General features: G+C 40.5%; 1 protein-coding gene across 22 annotated transcripts in view; it reads right to left on the reverse strand.

Annotated features, from left to right (window-relative positions):
* NEB (nebulin) overlaps window positions 1–16,231 on the reverse strand; it is a 189,221-nt gene that overhangs the window by 124,358 nt on the left and 48,632 nt on the right. For all 22 annotated transcript variants that reach the window (XM_080927589.1, XM_080927588.1, XM_080927583.1 and 19 more), the window contains exons 39-52: window positions 16,031–16,135; window positions 14,382–14,489; window positions 13,220–13,531; window positions 12,173–12,379; window positions 11,650–11,754; window positions 11,442–11,549; window positions 10,661–10,972; window positions 9,183–9,389; window positions 6,672–6,776; window positions 5,663–5,770; window positions 4,122–4,433; window positions 3,788–3,994; window positions 2,933–3,037; window positions 115–222 (exon numbers count right to left, since the gene is read on the reverse strand). In XM_080927589.1, coding sequence (XP_080783715.1) covers window positions 115–222; window positions 2,933–3,037; window positions 3,788–3,994; window positions 4,122–4,433; window positions 5,663–5,770; window positions 6,672–6,776; window positions 9,183–9,389; window positions 10,661–10,972; window positions 11,442–11,549; window positions 11,650–11,754; window positions 12,173–12,379; window positions 13,220–13,531; window positions 14,382–14,489; window positions 16,031–16,135 — 2,409 coding nt within the window. The remainder of the gene's footprint in view (window positions 1–114; window positions 223–2,932; window positions 3,038–3,787; window positions 3,995–4,121; window positions 4,434–5,662; window positions 5,771–6,671; window positions 6,777–9,182; window positions 9,390–10,660; window positions 10,973–11,441; window positions 11,550–11,649; window positions 11,755–12,172; window positions 12,380–13,219; window positions 13,532–14,381; window positions 14,490–16,030; window positions 16,136–16,231) is intronic.

Here is a 16,231-nt window from a genome sequence, read left to right on the forward strand (position 1 = left end):
AATTCTGAGTAATTACAGTAGAAAGAGGTGAAGGAACAGAAGTACAGTTCAAAAGTTACCAACACTACATCTCTCACCCAGCTGAAAACACATTCTATCCATGCCAGGACTTACGTCACTAGCAATGTCCCTTGATGTCTTGGCCAGCTGGACAGAAATTGCATCAACAGGGAGATCATAGCCTTTCTTCAGAGCCTCTTCCCAACCAAGTCTATAGAATTTCTGAAAAGTAAAGAGACTTTAGCACATTTCTTCCTATATTAAAATTGCAGACACACCAATGTATATCTAGAGAATAGATACAGAACCTAAAATCATCTACCCTGACTCTGAACACATACAATATCAAGCAGGCGGCTTAATAGGAGTAAACTCAGCACTGGTATAGCATTATGTGATCTGGATTTGTGTTTTGTTTTGGGGTGATGATGTACTTGAACAAAGCCTCCACTATTTAGCAACCATCTCGTCTTATCATTTTTATAAGGTACCTTTCTCCATGTAGTTAACAACAGCCTGGGATCACTGTTTTAAACATTGACATTATGATAATTAAAAAAGACAATCAGATCACACACTTTCAACTATCTACATGATAATATCAGTAAAGGCCTTTTGTCAGTTGCAATACATGTGCTAGCTGTTCTAGTCAAATTTGTTCGGGGTGTGTTAAAATCACCATAGCAAAATAGTTATCTAGGACATTCTATACGCTGGGTACTGTGTGGGGCACCTTATGGAGTTTCTCATTTGTTCCTCATGGCAATCTAATGTCACAGGTCCTGATTTTAGTAGTGAAAGAACCAGACTTCAGAGTAGGTGGTTCATTCAGTTTCAAACAACTCATAGATGTCAAAGCCAAACTTCTATCAGGTCTGTTCGACATATTATATGTTTTAATAATTATTCATGGCAGTTCTACTTTGTGCAAAAGTACAGTGAACATAAAGATGGGACAGATGTAGTGTCACGAGACATCTAGCAAAGGCTAAAAGCTTCTAGGTGGTCTTCCAGAGATGTCTCACCATGGAACAACACGGTGAGAAAGGGCTTTTGAGAGGCAAGGCCCAAAGAACAAAAATCTCAGGAGTCCTGCAGCTGATATGTCTTTCCTGTCTTTATAAAATTAACTTATATAATCTTTGAGCATTAGGCTTCCCTACTGGGCAGATTTCTGCATATCAATGAAGATATACTGTTATACAGTAGTATTATATAGACAAATAGATGATTACTTAATTCTTAATGATGATTCTATAAAAATACCTAAAATTATACCAGTCCTTTATATTAGGACTGCTATTAAAGCCTCTTATATGAAAACTGCAATTAGAACTCTGCGGGTCTTCACATGTGATGAGTTAATTGTTTCTGAGGTAGAAAGTAGGCATTTACAACTTAAAACACATTCCAAGAGGCTTTAAAATAATTAACCAAAGGTCATAAAAGAGAACTAACAATTTAAAGGTAGGAAGACAAAAAATAAAATATTGACTGGGTTTATTTATACAAAACTTCAATGCTAACTTAGTCACAAGAATTATGGGTTTTTAACTTTCAATAAACCTGTGGAGCAAGTGACAGAAAATAAATGTCTAGTTAGATAAATACTCCTAATGGATACATATGTAAACATCTCTGTTGTAAACTTATTTATGAGTTGAAGTTATGGTTGAGCTTTTTTTTTTTTTAAAGTATGCTTGAAAAAACCATGTGATCTATTCTCCTAAAAATGTTACACAAAACTAGGAAAGATGATATTAGGCTAAAGCGTAAGAAGAAAGAAATACACAGAATGCAGAGGGAGGAACAAAGAAGAACTTGCAGAGAGCAGAAAGAGCAAGCAGGTTTCTTACCATGGGACAGAATAGGTCTTAACAGCAAGGCAGACTTAGTCTTATTAAAGAAGCCAAAGCTTTTTTTCTTACAGACTTGAATTTAATTTATTTAGTAATAGAAGAGTCTCTTTATGCAGTAAGGATTGGAGCTCATTTTTTTTTTTTTTTTATTCAGAATGAGTGAGTTTTTTCTGCACTGGAGCTTGGACTTCTGCTCTGTATGTATATGTGAGTATGGACGTGTGTGTGTGTGTGTGTGTGTGTGTGTGTGTGTGTGTGTAAATATGAGATAAGTAGCTGAACCCAACAGGAGTGTATGAAGGTGTATGAGTTTGTGTTCATGAATTTGTATATAAATGTGAGTTTATGCATGTTTGCTTATGCAAAAGTTTTTCCTTTTGCAATTGGTTTAATAAAATTGTTTTTTCTCTTTGCGTGGTTTAATAAAAGTTTATTGCTCCAAACCTCCTTTAGGGCTGACAAGCAAGAGGTAAAGCTTCTGAGCAAGAGAGAAAGAAGCCCTATCAATTAATCCTTTACTTAATCCCCTGCTATTTGACAAGTGTTAATGCACTCAGACCCTGCTACTTTTGGCTTCAGAGTAACTTAGAATCCAGACAGGTAAAGGTTGTTATAAAGAGCAACCTAATGTTTTATAAGACCAAGTCTAGTTCCCACCCCCACTATTTCTCCCAGGCTGCTTCAAAGAGGACCCAGCGGGGTGTGGAGGGCCTGAGTTCCCTGAACAGCTCCTGCCTACTCCAGGCACACAGCTGAAGCCCATGCTCCTAACAATATCTTGGAAGCCCTCTAGAATGAAGAGTTTGATTCACTCAATTTTTTCAGCATTTTCAGAAGTTATTTTTTTTTTCTTTTAGTTTTTCAAGACAGGGTCTCACTGTGTAGTCAGTCCTGGCCATCCTAGAACACACTCTATAGACCAGGCTAACCTCAAAGTTAAGAGACTAACCTGCTTTTTTGCCTTCCGAGTGCTTGGATTAAAGATGTGGGGCACCATTGTCTGCCCTATTACATCAGTATTTAGCTTAGTAAGTGTTGAGACAAAACATGCCATTAATGTGCACATTCCTTACCTGACTGTAAAGTGCCTGATTCTGCTTGGCTTGCAAAATATCTGGTGTATCAGGCATCACATGAATCTTGGTTTTATCTTTATTCCAGTCAACGGTGTATAAATGCTAGAGAGTGGGAGAAGAGATCCTTTAAGTCTTAATAATGGTTAATGAAAAGTAGGGAGAAAAATAGAATATTTGAATGCACTCAAAGTAGAAAACAGCAAGAAAAGGTAAGATTCAGAAGAGAAATAAAGAACTAATTTACATTCTTTTAAAAAAGACTTTATACACACATTGTATAGCTGTAGGCATAGATATAGACAGCTGTCAGTTACACTGAGCTCCCCATCATCATGCTCAGCCTTCTAATTAATAGGGTTACAGGTGTCCTCACACCTGGCTTTAATGTAAGATCTGGAAAAATAACGTTTTGCATCTTTTCCATCTTTAGAATGGAACGAAAGTACTTAGGACATGTGCATTAAATGGCTAAGCAATTTCTAACCCAGTGAGAAGATAAGAGAAGGCACTGGAAGAGATGGACATCAAAACGTCCCAGGGCAGTGTTCTGTAATCACTTGCCACGTCCTAGAAATGCAGGGTCTCAGTTCAACTCCCTACATAAGGGCCATAGACTTTTGGCCTCTTCTTTCATGGAAGGAAGGAAGGAAGGAAGGAAGGAAGGAAGGAAGGAAGGAAGGAAAGAAGGAAAGAAGGAAGGAAGGAAGGGGGAAGGGGGGAAGGAGGGAGAAAGGAAGGGAGGGAAGAAGGGAGAAAAAGAAGGAAAGAAGGAAGGAAGGGAGAGAGAGAGGAAGAAAGGAAGGAAGGAAAGAAGGAAGGAAGGGTAGGGAGGAAGGAAACCACTCTCTCTACCTTATTCATGGTATGAGCATTCTGCTTTGCCAGCACCATGTCCATGGAGTCGGTCAACTTCTTAAACTGGAAGCTGCTGGGATGCTGCCGGTACTTCTGATCGCTGGCATATTCAGTTGCTTTCTTGGCCTTCTCCACCTCTAGGGATCCGGCTGGGCTCCAGCCAAGCCCTCGGTACCACTCCCTGTAGTCCTGCTTATATTCGTTCTATAAAGAGAGACCAACTCAACTTCAGTTAAGTCTTCAGTTAAGACACAAAGCTATGGGACATAGACTGTGATGTCCCCATCCGTGCTGGGGACCCAGCCACCCCTCAGCTGGAAGACTCTCTTACATCACTCTGGATGTGATTCATATTCCTGGTCAGTTCGATGTTCATTGCATCTGGGAGGAGGATGTACTTGTGAATGAGGCGCTTGTAGTTGGTGTTGGTGATGTTGGCTTGTGCGTCCTTGGCAGCTGTGACACTCAGCATGTCAGCAGGAGTATGGTAGCTGGTCTTCGTCTTCTCGTAGTTTTTCTTGTACTCTCGATCAGACTGCATCTTAGCTACTTGCATGGAATGGACTAATTTGGGATCATCCTCCAGACTGCGGAAACCAACCATTTTTCCTTTCTCCTTTTCATAACTGTGCTTATATTTATACTGTGAAGAAAATGTGAATTAATGCAAGGAATAATTTTTTTTTAAGAAAACCAATCATTCTAGTGTTAATATTCTAGTGCCACTGGTACTTGTATACAGCTCCACAGTTGACACAACACATTTTTGACATTTGCCTGTGAAACCTGGCATCAGAGTCCTTATCGCAGAGCCCATTTTATATGAGACTACATGCTGAGTGACATCCTGGGGTGAGTGAGGACTGGGGTGCACATCTTCCTGCACTACAGTGATTTATGCTCACATTCTGCTCTTGCTGGAAGATCACAGCAAACGAGAGGAAAACCAAGCAGCCAGCTGCTGCCCAGGGAAATAAACCCGCCAACCATTTGCTGCTGAAATATTAGCTCAGGTACGGAACTCATAGCATAATCTTAGTGCAGCTGTGTATCTTGGAGGATGTTTTTTTCCCTTTCCTAAGCTGACAAAACTAAGGAATTAAGTTGCTGTTCCCACCCAGCTTCCATGGACGGGAGATAGTGAGCCATCCCCTTAGTCTGCTTCTTCTTATGGGGTTGAGTGTGAAGGTTATAGGGGAGGAGCTAGGAAGGACAACCGACTCCAGTATGCTTGGAGCTCTCAGCACTGGGAGAGTTCTACAGGAAGGAAGGACGCAGGACAGGGAGGGAAACGGAAGTAGAGCTGGGAATGGCATGACCAGCAAGGAGTGCTGTACACTGTGTCCCCAATGTTTCATACCATAAACCTTCTGGGAGCAGATTTCTGGGGTCCAGATCAAGTTTCATATAATTCCTATCATGATCTACCAGCTGTCCCAGGGTGTGTTGAGTCCTAGTTCACAAGGTTTATCAATTTCTGGGGTATGAGTTGACCCACCATGGGTGATGCCAAATTTTCTCACTATTTAAGAGCAGCTATCATCAGCACCATGAACAAAACCCTAGCTTCACTACATGAAGTATCCTGCTGGGAATTCAGGGCCAAGGAGCAGAGAGTTCATCTAGACTTCCTGGGATGGGAAGCTGAGCCTGTGATGGTACTACCATGATGAGCATCTCATTGTGTCTTCTTTGTATGTTTTCCAGAAATGCCAGTGGAGACACATCAACATTACCAAGATACAATTGTGGAGCCCAGTGAGTCTACTGTTCACAGGCACTGGCTCACAGTTTTTTTATATCCCAGTCACTTGGTGTCTAAGGGCATTGTTCCACTTGTTTGCGGGACACCCAGCCACCCTTGACACTTACATCACTTGCGATATCTCTCGATGCTCTGGCAGCCTTGATAGGAATTGCATCCGTTCTGAGGTCATAGCCTTTCTTTCTAGATTCTTCCAGAGAAAGTTTATAGAGTTTCTGCAAAGAGAAGAAGGGGTAGCAGGAAGACCCGGCTTTATTCTAGAAGACTGACCATTGAGAGCAGGACTGCCTGTCTGGCAAATATGTTTATTGGTGGTTCAATGGTTGGATGTTCTAAGAATCATCATTGTGTGGGGGGAAAAGACAAAGCAACTACTTAAGCTCAAATGTGTTTTAATATATCATTACAGAAAGGAAATGAATTGGTGTCTCTGTGTATGTCCAGCAGGCTCTTACTGGTTTATTTTTCTCAAATAGACAAAGAATGCCTACAAAGGAGCCATCATCACATGCCAAAAAGGGCATCTTAGTTTTACAATAATTTCTTTTACTTTCATAGTAGTGTGAATTCCACAGTCAAATAAAAAGCATCCGCAATTCCAAATCTCTGTGGAATTCAAGCAATGAAAAGAAAAACTGCCAAGCTGGGGGGATTCCCACCCAGCATGCAGAGCCAGGACAAAAAGAAAAAGAAATTCAATATCAGGTGCATTTTGACGAAAGTTTCACATTCCTTATTGTAGGGCTTGTCCCAGTTTGTTCAAAATATCTGTCTTTTCTTTCCGTTGTTTTAACTCTTTTTTAGGACAATATTCATAGCCCTGCCCCAACTTTTCTCTTTCTGGTCGGTCTCTTAACTCGGGGAGCACCTCGAAAAATGAAATCCAAAGCTGTAACTGCTGTCCCAGCCTTTGAGGACAGCCTTGCTCCAAATTTGAGCAGAGCAAAGATTAGGGAGGGAGGGATGCTCATTTGTCTTTAAAAAGACAAAAGTTGTTTCGTGCTTTTAAACATTCCTTCTCATGCATTCAGAGACATCACTGAGTTAATTTTCTATTACTGGTGGGAACAGGCTAAACAGAAAGATGCACACATGGAAACGGGGGATCATACTTACATCACTCATGTTAATTGCATTGGCTTTTGCCAGAACGATCTCGGGGATATCGGGCATGATGTGAATTTTCGTCTTGTCAGCTTCCCATGCTTGTTTATAGAGATGCTGGAGGAAGGTGTAAGAGTGTGCGTAAAAATCATAAAACGATCTCGCTTTGCACATGCACATCCTCATGTGTACACAAGTACCACTATTTTCGGTATCTTTTTAAACAAAAAGCCAAACATGGTAGAGGATGTGCAAGACAAAGGGTTAAAATGTCCCAACCTTTTGTCTTAAGTCTAGAGGTAAAATCTCCCTCCTAGAAATTTCTAAGCATACTATTTCAAAACCATAGAGCACACAATGTTCTGCAGCTTGCTTTTTATTTATTTTTTTTTAACTTCAAAATATGGGCTACATATCTTGGAACCTTCCGAAAATAATTCATCTAGGAAGCTGCAGAGGTATAATCCAACTGATTTAAAAAATTCTCCACTGGTAGACACTCACTGGTATTTCCCAGTCTGTTTCTACTGCACTAACAATGCTTGGACATGCACCACTCAGGTTTCTGGTCCAAGAAGGAGCAGATTTTGGCAGGTAGATTCTCTTAGTCAGCTACATTGGCCAAGCCTCTGTTGAACCTGCATTACAGCTCAATTTCCCCTCTGAAACAGCCTTCTCTCCTGCAGGTACTGTCCTTTAAAAAATATTGCAAGCCTCAAATTCCATATTAACATCTCTGTTCAGAAACGTGTGTATATCTGTACACACAAAGATTTCAGTAGTATAAGGAACAACCCCATTTTTTTGTTTTCACAAATATTGATTAAAACTTCACATTACTTAAAAACTCCCTCATAGGTAAGGTGAATGGTACAGCTCTGGCATGTTTTCCATGGCTGGTCTTTAGCCTAGTGTTACCCAGCGGAATTTTCAGTAATGGTGAAACTATTTTGCATAAGCTAATATGGCAGCCCCATGCCAAACAGGGTCACCCGAGTACCTGAGGAGGTGACAATTCTAAAGAGGGCTAAGTTATCCATATTAAATTTGACTATACTACACTATAAGCATGTAGCTTATGATTTATAGGGGTGGTATGGTTCTAGTGGAAAGGCAGTGGCTAGTCATTAAAAGCCCTTTTCTTATCCAAGGCCGGGCACTGATTCACTGGGCATCCTGTAGAGGTACCTTGCGTGTCTGGGGCTCAATTCCCTCCCCTCAGCAACAGGAAAACTTGATAATCAGTGAGTTCTCTCAACGCCATCATTCGTTATTTTATGATTCTCACCTTGATGTTTTGAACATTTTCATCACGAATATTGGAAATACAAAAAAAAAAAAAAAGAATCTAATTTTATTTCTTTGGTTTTTATTTCCCTAGCTTTGGTTATGAAAACAGGATTATGCTGTGTAGCTCAGGCTGGCTTTCCTCTTCGGATCTTCCCGCTTTAGATTCTCGGTGCCATCAGACTGAAAATATCTCATTTAATACTTCAAAAGATAAGTGCATCTTTATGGCAGCCTAGGTTCTAAATAATATAAAGGGATGTTGAGATCCATGATTTGCCTTTTAGGCAGGTCCCTTTCAAAGGAGAGGGTCAGCTGGACAAAACAGCCTCCAGGAGAGATAGCTGTCCAGGTCAATTCGAACCATCATTTTCTAGAGTTGTTGATGATGAAGGTCCAAATGATGGTTTTCATTAATCAAAGGCAGTTCTAATTGTGATCCAATGATACAGCCAGGGCTAGCCCAGTATATCTATTTTTCAACTTTGAATGCAGATGTTCATTGTTCATATGCTTATTGGCTTCGACATCTTATGGACAATTAAGTCGTATAGATTTACAATTAGTTGTATGGGAAAAAAACCCAGTAAAGCTTTTCTAAATAATTAGTGACACAAGGAAGCAAGATGTAGGACAATCATTTTCAGGACTGCCCAGGGAATGTTCTGGTTCCAAAGCTACAGCCATGGGATGGAGAGCTCTGTGGTTATGTGGGAATGCTACTTATAGCTCCCACTCTGGACAGGCACTCTGTGGCTCAGCAGCAACCATCTCAGCTGACGCGGGCAGGACTCACTCTCAAACTGAATGGTCAGAAGATGGAATCTAGACCAGGAGCTAGCTCAGTTAGTAGAGTAGGAGCCTCACATTAAGCCCGGTGTCACTCTTCCACCATTTATTAGGAAGAAGCAGGAGGATCAGAAATTCAACATCCTCTTTAGTCACATGGAAAATTCGAGGCCAGCCTGGGCCACTTGAGACCATATCACAAAACCAAACAACCAAAGAAACAAACAAACAAATAAAAAAAAAAGGTTCATTTTGTTATGTCAATGATGTGGATGATTCATTAAACATTTGGGAACTACTAATTAAGAATAATTTCTATCTTTTTATACTCTACAGAGCCCTTTGTTCTAAGGCAAACCTCAAGAATGGTCTCTCCCAAGTGTTCACAAAACATGTAGATTAAATGTAACAGACACGCATGGTGCACCGCACTCCTATGGGACTCACGTTGTTCATGATCTTTGCATTATTCTGGGCCAAAACCATGTTCATCGAGTCCATCAGGGTGGAGTACTTCAAAGTGTCTGGGTGTTGCCGGTACTTCTTTTCACTAATAATCTCCATGGCTTTCTTGTTTTTCTCAGCTTCCAGGGAGCCGAGGGGAAGCCACCCAATGCCCTTCATGAAGTCGGCATAGTCTGCCTTATACTGATTCTGCCAGAGAGGAAAACGAATCCATGATCAGAAGGTCTCAAGATTCCTATGAATCACGAATGTGTTTGACTTGCCATCATTCCCACCTGCAGCACATTAAACCCCAACTATCCCACCCCAGCCCTGTGTCTCCTTCATAGTTCTTCTCACAAGGTATTAAAAACAAGTGTCTTGGTGATTTATCTTTCTTGACTTCTTCATAAAGAGAGTGTGTTAAGAACCAGTAAATGGACTTGTGAGCTGTGTGATATAATCTTGTGACCCGTTACACATTATTAGTCAAGTTTCTTCATTGATAGGTAATTCCTAAAATCAGATTTCTCTCTCCAGTAGTGTTTGACCATCTACCATTGTGATTTCCTAATGTCAACCAGAAACCTGATTAGCACTCAGTACAGTTGTGTAGGGTTTTCCCCTCAGCTGAGACATTTCCCCCTAAAGCTGAACATGTTGCTTTCAGTTAGCATTGATGTGTCTCTCTGACAGTGCATAGCCTGGGCTTCTATTCAATTCTATTCTAATAAGAATTGACAGGGTCTGCTTTTATTTCTGTAATGCACATTATTTTAGAATGACTCTGGAATCCCACCATCTTCCCTGTATTCGTTCCCGAAGCTACCTCGCTCAATACCTCCTGACCACTGCATTGTCAGCAGGCGGAAGTGCAAGTGTAGCCACAGACGTGGACGGCAGTGGGTTGGGAGGGAAGGACTGGGGCTGCCCAAGTCCTGAGACAACAGATGTATACCACCATGTTAGTCTTTCTCTTTCCCCCTTCTACCAAGAGCCTTTCACAATCTCATCCTATTTGCTAGGCTTGCTTCCTTCAATGGATTCTCTCAAAACAAAACAAAACAACAACAACAAAAACCAAATTAATTTGCTGTTGCTGAATTCAGAAGCCAATAGTGATTGCAGTATCAAAAATGAAAGATTAGGTGTTAGCTTCTAGAGTAGACCTCATCTCATTTAACAAAGTGAATTCGGCTCAAGAGAATGAGTAAGACACCTCTTCAAGAGGCTGCATGTGTGTTTCCTTTAGGAGTTTTGAAATGTCATTATATGTGGTCCCTCATGGGCTGCTTATGATATGAGTAATAGATGGCTTATGATTGATATAGGCAATGGCTTATGATATAGGCAATGGCTTATGATATAGGTAATGGCTTATGATATAGGCAATGGCTTATGATATAAGCAATGGCTTATGATATAGGCAATGGCTTATGATATAGGCAATGGCTCTATAACTGTGTATCACTTTCACGTACGTCACTTTGAATCTGCATCATGTTCTTGGCCAACTCAAAGCTCATGGCATCAGGGAGCATGTTGTAGGTATGGATTATGTTCCTGTAGTTGGCATTGGTGGCCACTTCCTGAGACTTCTTGGCTGCCACCACACTGAACATGTCCACTGGAGTGTGGAAGGATGTCTTGGATTTCTCGTAGCCCTTCTTGTACTCCCGGTCTGACTGCATCTTGGCCACCTGCATGAAGTGCACCAGCTTGGGGTCGTCTTCCAGGCTGCGGAAGCCGATGTGCTTCCCTTTGGCTTGCTCATAGGCTTGCTTGTACTTGTACTGTGGATGGAAAAAGAAACATGGAAATGATATAAATGGTGCAGGCAGGAGGATAAAATGTGGTTCTCTGGATGCACTTAGCTTTGGTGAAGGTAAAGAACTTAGAGCTTCCTATACTGAGGCAGAGAGGGGGACAGCCAAGCCAGGGAGCAACAGCTCTGTGCGTCAAGTGGAGAGTGATCTCAAAGGTGGTGTCACACTCCCTCACTCACACTATATAGCGCAGAAAAGGCTACACCTGCAATTCCTTAGTGTGTCCTTAGGGTGGGAGCTGGCCATGGATCTCATAGGTGAAGTGTATAGATCACATCCTTCAGTTTGCTCAGAGGTGTCTTCCATAACTCTTGCTATAACTTACATTAGCAAGACCTTATCATTTTTAGATTGGACAATGAACAAACGATGGGAGAGGAACTGGCCCATGTGGAGGGAAAGGTCTTGGGACAGTGTGCTCAGTGGAAGCACTTACATCACTGGCAATGTCTCTGGAGGCCTTTGCAGCCTTTATGGAGAGGGCATCAGGCTTGAGATCATAGCCTTTCTTCTTTTCTTCTTCCCAGCCAGCCTTGTACAGTTTCTAAACCAAAAGCCGGAGAAACAACAGCGTCTTGTTACATCAATCATAACGCAGTCCCTGATTCCAGCATCCCCCCCTTCCTTGCTACACATGTGCCTACATCACTCATGGTGATCTGGTTTACTCTGGAGAGCAAGATGTCTGGGGTGTCAGGCATGACGTGGATGCTGGTCTTGTCTTTGTTCCACTTCTCAGTGTACAGCCTCTGCAATGAGAAGAGGGGCACGTGACTTTACCACCGAGTCAAGTTTCTAAGAGGAGAGACACATCTACATGGTGGAAGAGGTGAAGTCTGAGAGTGAGAGAAGTCACGATTAAATATGGGAGCCCTGTTTCCTAATACAAGCGCCATCTTGTCCTCCTTTACAATGACGTGGAGCTTTGGTAGATCTGTCTCATCAAAATTCAATAGAGAAAAGTTCTCTAGATACAGTGAAATCATGAAATCCATAATAGTCTTTAAAAAGTATGGGCACACATGCATGTATATTTGTACACACATACACATGCCCTGCCTGTAACCATGACACAAAAGTGTTGAAGTCCTACAAAAGGGACTGTAGGCTCCACAATGCAATCATCAGAGGGCTTCTCGGGCTAAGGCTAGCCCATGCGCTCGTTACCTTATCCATAGTCAGCTTGTTGCTTTTGTTAAGTGCCTGTTCCATCGTGTCCATGGAGTACGTGAACTTCAGCTTCTCTGGGTGCTGGCGGTACTTCCTCTCACTCAGAATCTCTCCAGCTTTCTTTGCCTTCTCCACCTCCAAGGAGTCTATCGGGACCCAGCCGATACCTTTCATCCAGTTGGTGAAGTCAGATTTGTACAGATTCTTTATCATGAAGAGAGAAAATTTCATTTCACAAAAAAGTAGACCTTGAGGCTTTTTTCTGTCTTTTTTTTTTTTTTTTTTTTTTGGCTAAAAGACTCATTATTAAAAAGAGAAGGGGGTGGTACTGAGAAGAAAGAGAACGGTTTACTCATTACAGTCTTTTAGAAAAAAGTTATGAAAGTGATTGTATTCATGGTGGTTTAACTGGAAATCCAAAAACAAGCATAGCAGGGCAGTGGTGGTGCACACCTTTAATCCCAGCACTTGGGAGCAGAGGCAGGTGGATCTCTGACTTTGAAGCCAGTCTGGTCTACAGAGTGAGATCTAGGGCAGCCAGGGCTACACGGAGAAACCCTGTCTCAAAAAGCAACCAAATAAAAACTCTGGAAATCTTAAGGTAACAATTCATTTAAATAAAAACTAACTTCCTTAGGTAGGCATGAGGATACATTGTGTTCCTATCACTTCGGAGGTTAAAACAGGATTATGGACTCAAGTCAGCTTGTACTACATGGTGAGCTTCAGGTAAGGTTAAACTGAAACCAAAACAAAGCAAAGCAACAACAACAAAAATGGGATTATATCTTAAAATTTTCATTGAGAATAATATTTTAGTTCTTAATTCTGTCACAGAACACATCACACGTGGGTCTAACATACACACTCACAATGTGTGTCTAACAATGGGTCACATGAATCAAATACCCTCACTCTGCAAACCCCTAGGAAGAACAGTGACCTAGGTCAGGTACAAGATGAAAGTGATTGTGATGATTCTGTTCTTTCCTCCCTCGCATGGGCATGGGAAGCTGACCATACCAACTGCTGACTGTTACGTACATCACTCTGGATCTGCATGGCATTCCTGGAGTGCTCCACATTCAAGGCATCAGGTAGGAGGGTGTAGTTGTGGTAGGGCTGTCTGTAGTTGCTGTTGGTTGCAACTTCCTGAGACTTCTTTGCAGCAGTCACACTGAACATATCTAGGGGTGTGTGGTACCGGGTCTTGCTGGCCTCATAGCCTTTCTTATACTCACGGTCCGATTGTATTTTGGCCACATTCATGTAATGAACCAGCTTAGGGTCATCCTGAAGACTGAGAAAGCCAATTTGCTTGCCTTTGGCTTTCTCATAGGCCTCTTTGTATTTGCACTGTTTGGGAGAGAGCCAGTTTGATATAAACTGAATTTATTTAACAATCTACACAGAGCTAAGTTCAGTCTGAATATAGGGAATACTCAAGATATCTTTAGCATTTTAATACACAACTTGAAAAATATTTCTAATGGATGACTGCAATACTTGTTCTGAGAATAATAAATAATACAATAATATGCAATTCATATCTTGTTCATTAGCAGATTCTTTGGATATGCTTAAAGGTTCCTGAAAAAAAGCTTACTTATTAAGTAGTTATATATTTCTACCTTATTTCCATTAATAACTTATACTATGTTAAAAATGTACATAATCATGATTTCATTTCAGCAAAGCTCTACTGCAAATTAAAGTATTGATCTTAAAAATGAGTGAACTCATACTATATTATGATAATTATATCAATTCATCTAGAATATATAATTTGTTTTAAAAAGTCAATTAAAACATTGTTATTTAGCTTACAGTTCTTCCCAGTTTCTCTTGCTTCACTTAATTTTTCTTAGAAAGAAATTATTAAATTAGAGCAGTATAGTCTTTAAAAAATATTTGGAGACTTTGTTTAGTGACATTTTAACATACTGAGACTGTTTTCTTGACAAAAATCTAAATAAAAAAATTTACAGTGAAACCAGTTAAGATTTCCAAACTTTTCACAGTTAAAAAGAAAATATATCTGTAATTTTTAACATTTAAAAACATTTCTTTCAGAGAATAAGAAAGTATCATTGGCCGTTGGGGAATAAGGAAATACTTTATGCTTAATCTCTTCACGTGTTTCCTTCTACAGATCATGGTCTTATGCAGAATATGCAGAAGGTAAAACACATGGTGTTTCTCTTACGTCACTAGCAATGTTCCTCGAACTTTTGGCAGCAACGATAGGAATAGCGTCTGGTCTCAGGTCATAACCCTTGGCGAGTGTTTTCTTCCAGTCTGCTTTGTAATGAGCCTGTGAAACACAAAGGGTTGTTTTATCACTGGACATAGAGAAAGGATACATTGAAACTGGACAGCAAGGTTTCTTTTATAGTATAAGGTATCTACATTCTGTTCCACTAAGAGAACCTGCAGCTAAGTGTCCAGTTCATCTGAGTGTCTGTTATGTTGTTTTTAAACTGTAAAAGGATCTGAAGGTGGAGGTTAGTAGTCATAGCACTGAAGGGCTGAAGGAGGGTTATGGGTTTAAGGCCTGCCTGCCTGCAATATACAGAAAGACCCTGTTTCAGGAAAGGAAACAAAGTAAAACAAAACAAAAAGTCAACGCAACAACATAACCAGTAAAAACAATAAACAATACACTTTATAGGCTAATGACACAGGGTCTGAGTGTGACAAAGCAATGGAAAGGTGTGCTTTGAATGTAAGATAGCATTCTGTACACTTCTGTCCTTTCAATCTGTCCTTTTAGACAGTTCATATTTGTGATGAACTTTTCATAATAAAGCCTTTCAAAGTTAGAGAAATTTGTCATCAAATTTTAAAAATTCAGATACACTACCACTCTTGTGGCCTTCATTGTTAAGTCCTTTTTAATGTGGAACTGGGAGAGAATTTCAAATGGACCAAAAGCACAGAAATGATTATTTTTAAAAAGTACTTAAATTGTTAAGAATAACTAAGAATAAGCTATTTTTTAAAGTAAGTCATCATTAAGACATGAGCAGTTGCTTGGCATGGTGGTGGTGTACACCTTTAATCCTGGCACTTGGGAGGCAGAGGCGGCTGATCCAAGTTCCAGGCCAGTTTTGTCCACATAGGGAATTCTAGGCTAGTGTTGGTCACATAATGAGATCCTGTCTATATATATATAAAGTGAATGAACAGATTAGATTTTTTCCCTCAGGTTTAATTACATTTTTAAATTTATAATTCATATTGTGGATTTGTTAGTTTTATTTTATTTTTTTGAGACAAGGTCATACTATGTTACCTGGGCTGGGCTGAAATTCTCCATTCTTCAGCCTTAGTGCCAATGACCAGTGTCCTAAGCTCCTGACACTGCAGGCACATGTTCTAACTCCTAGCTTCACAGTTTTGGGTTTAAACATTGTAACCAATGACACCCCCTGGTTGCCACTCAAAGCTGTTTTAGAAGTCACAAGGATTACAGAAGCAAACTGAACTCTTCTAGAAGGTTTAATAATGAATGGAAACAAAACTGTACAGGGTGGTCCCCACTCTCGGGGAAGACTAGGCACCTGTTACTTCTAGTCTTTGCTGTACTTTGTGTTTATCAAAAATGGGGTACTACCTTCTAAACTGGTTTTGCCATCTACTAGTGAGTCACAGCGGTTATACAGAAAGAATAGACATTAAGCAAAACTGTATTGTGACCTCTGGTCTCCTGTGTATAAAGCTCCCATCTGAGTTTTCAAATGGTCTACACTTGGTTTGCTTTCCCCAAGTGAAACTCAGTACAAAGAGTTACCCAGAATTAGAAATGGGCTGTTCACATAAGCAACACGGCCGGATACCAGGTCAAATACTCACATCACTCATATTGATGGCATTCACTTTGGCTTGAATAAACTGAGGCAGTTCAGGGTCCATTGTATATTTATGCTTCAATTTTTCTCCCTCTACTTTGTAGTTCAACTGCAAAGAAAGAAGCATTCGAATGTCATGAGCCGACACAGCATGAGCTAATATAGCCATGCCTAAAGGATGGAAGGGCACCATTGGTATCTTCCA

The sequence above is a fragment of the Micromys minutus genome, assembly GCF_963924665.1.
Source record: "Micromys minutus genome assembly, chromosome: 13".
In the NCBI taxonomy this organism is placed as follows: domain Eukaryota; kingdom Metazoa; phylum Chordata; class Mammalia; order Rodentia; family Muridae; genus Micromys; species Micromys minutus.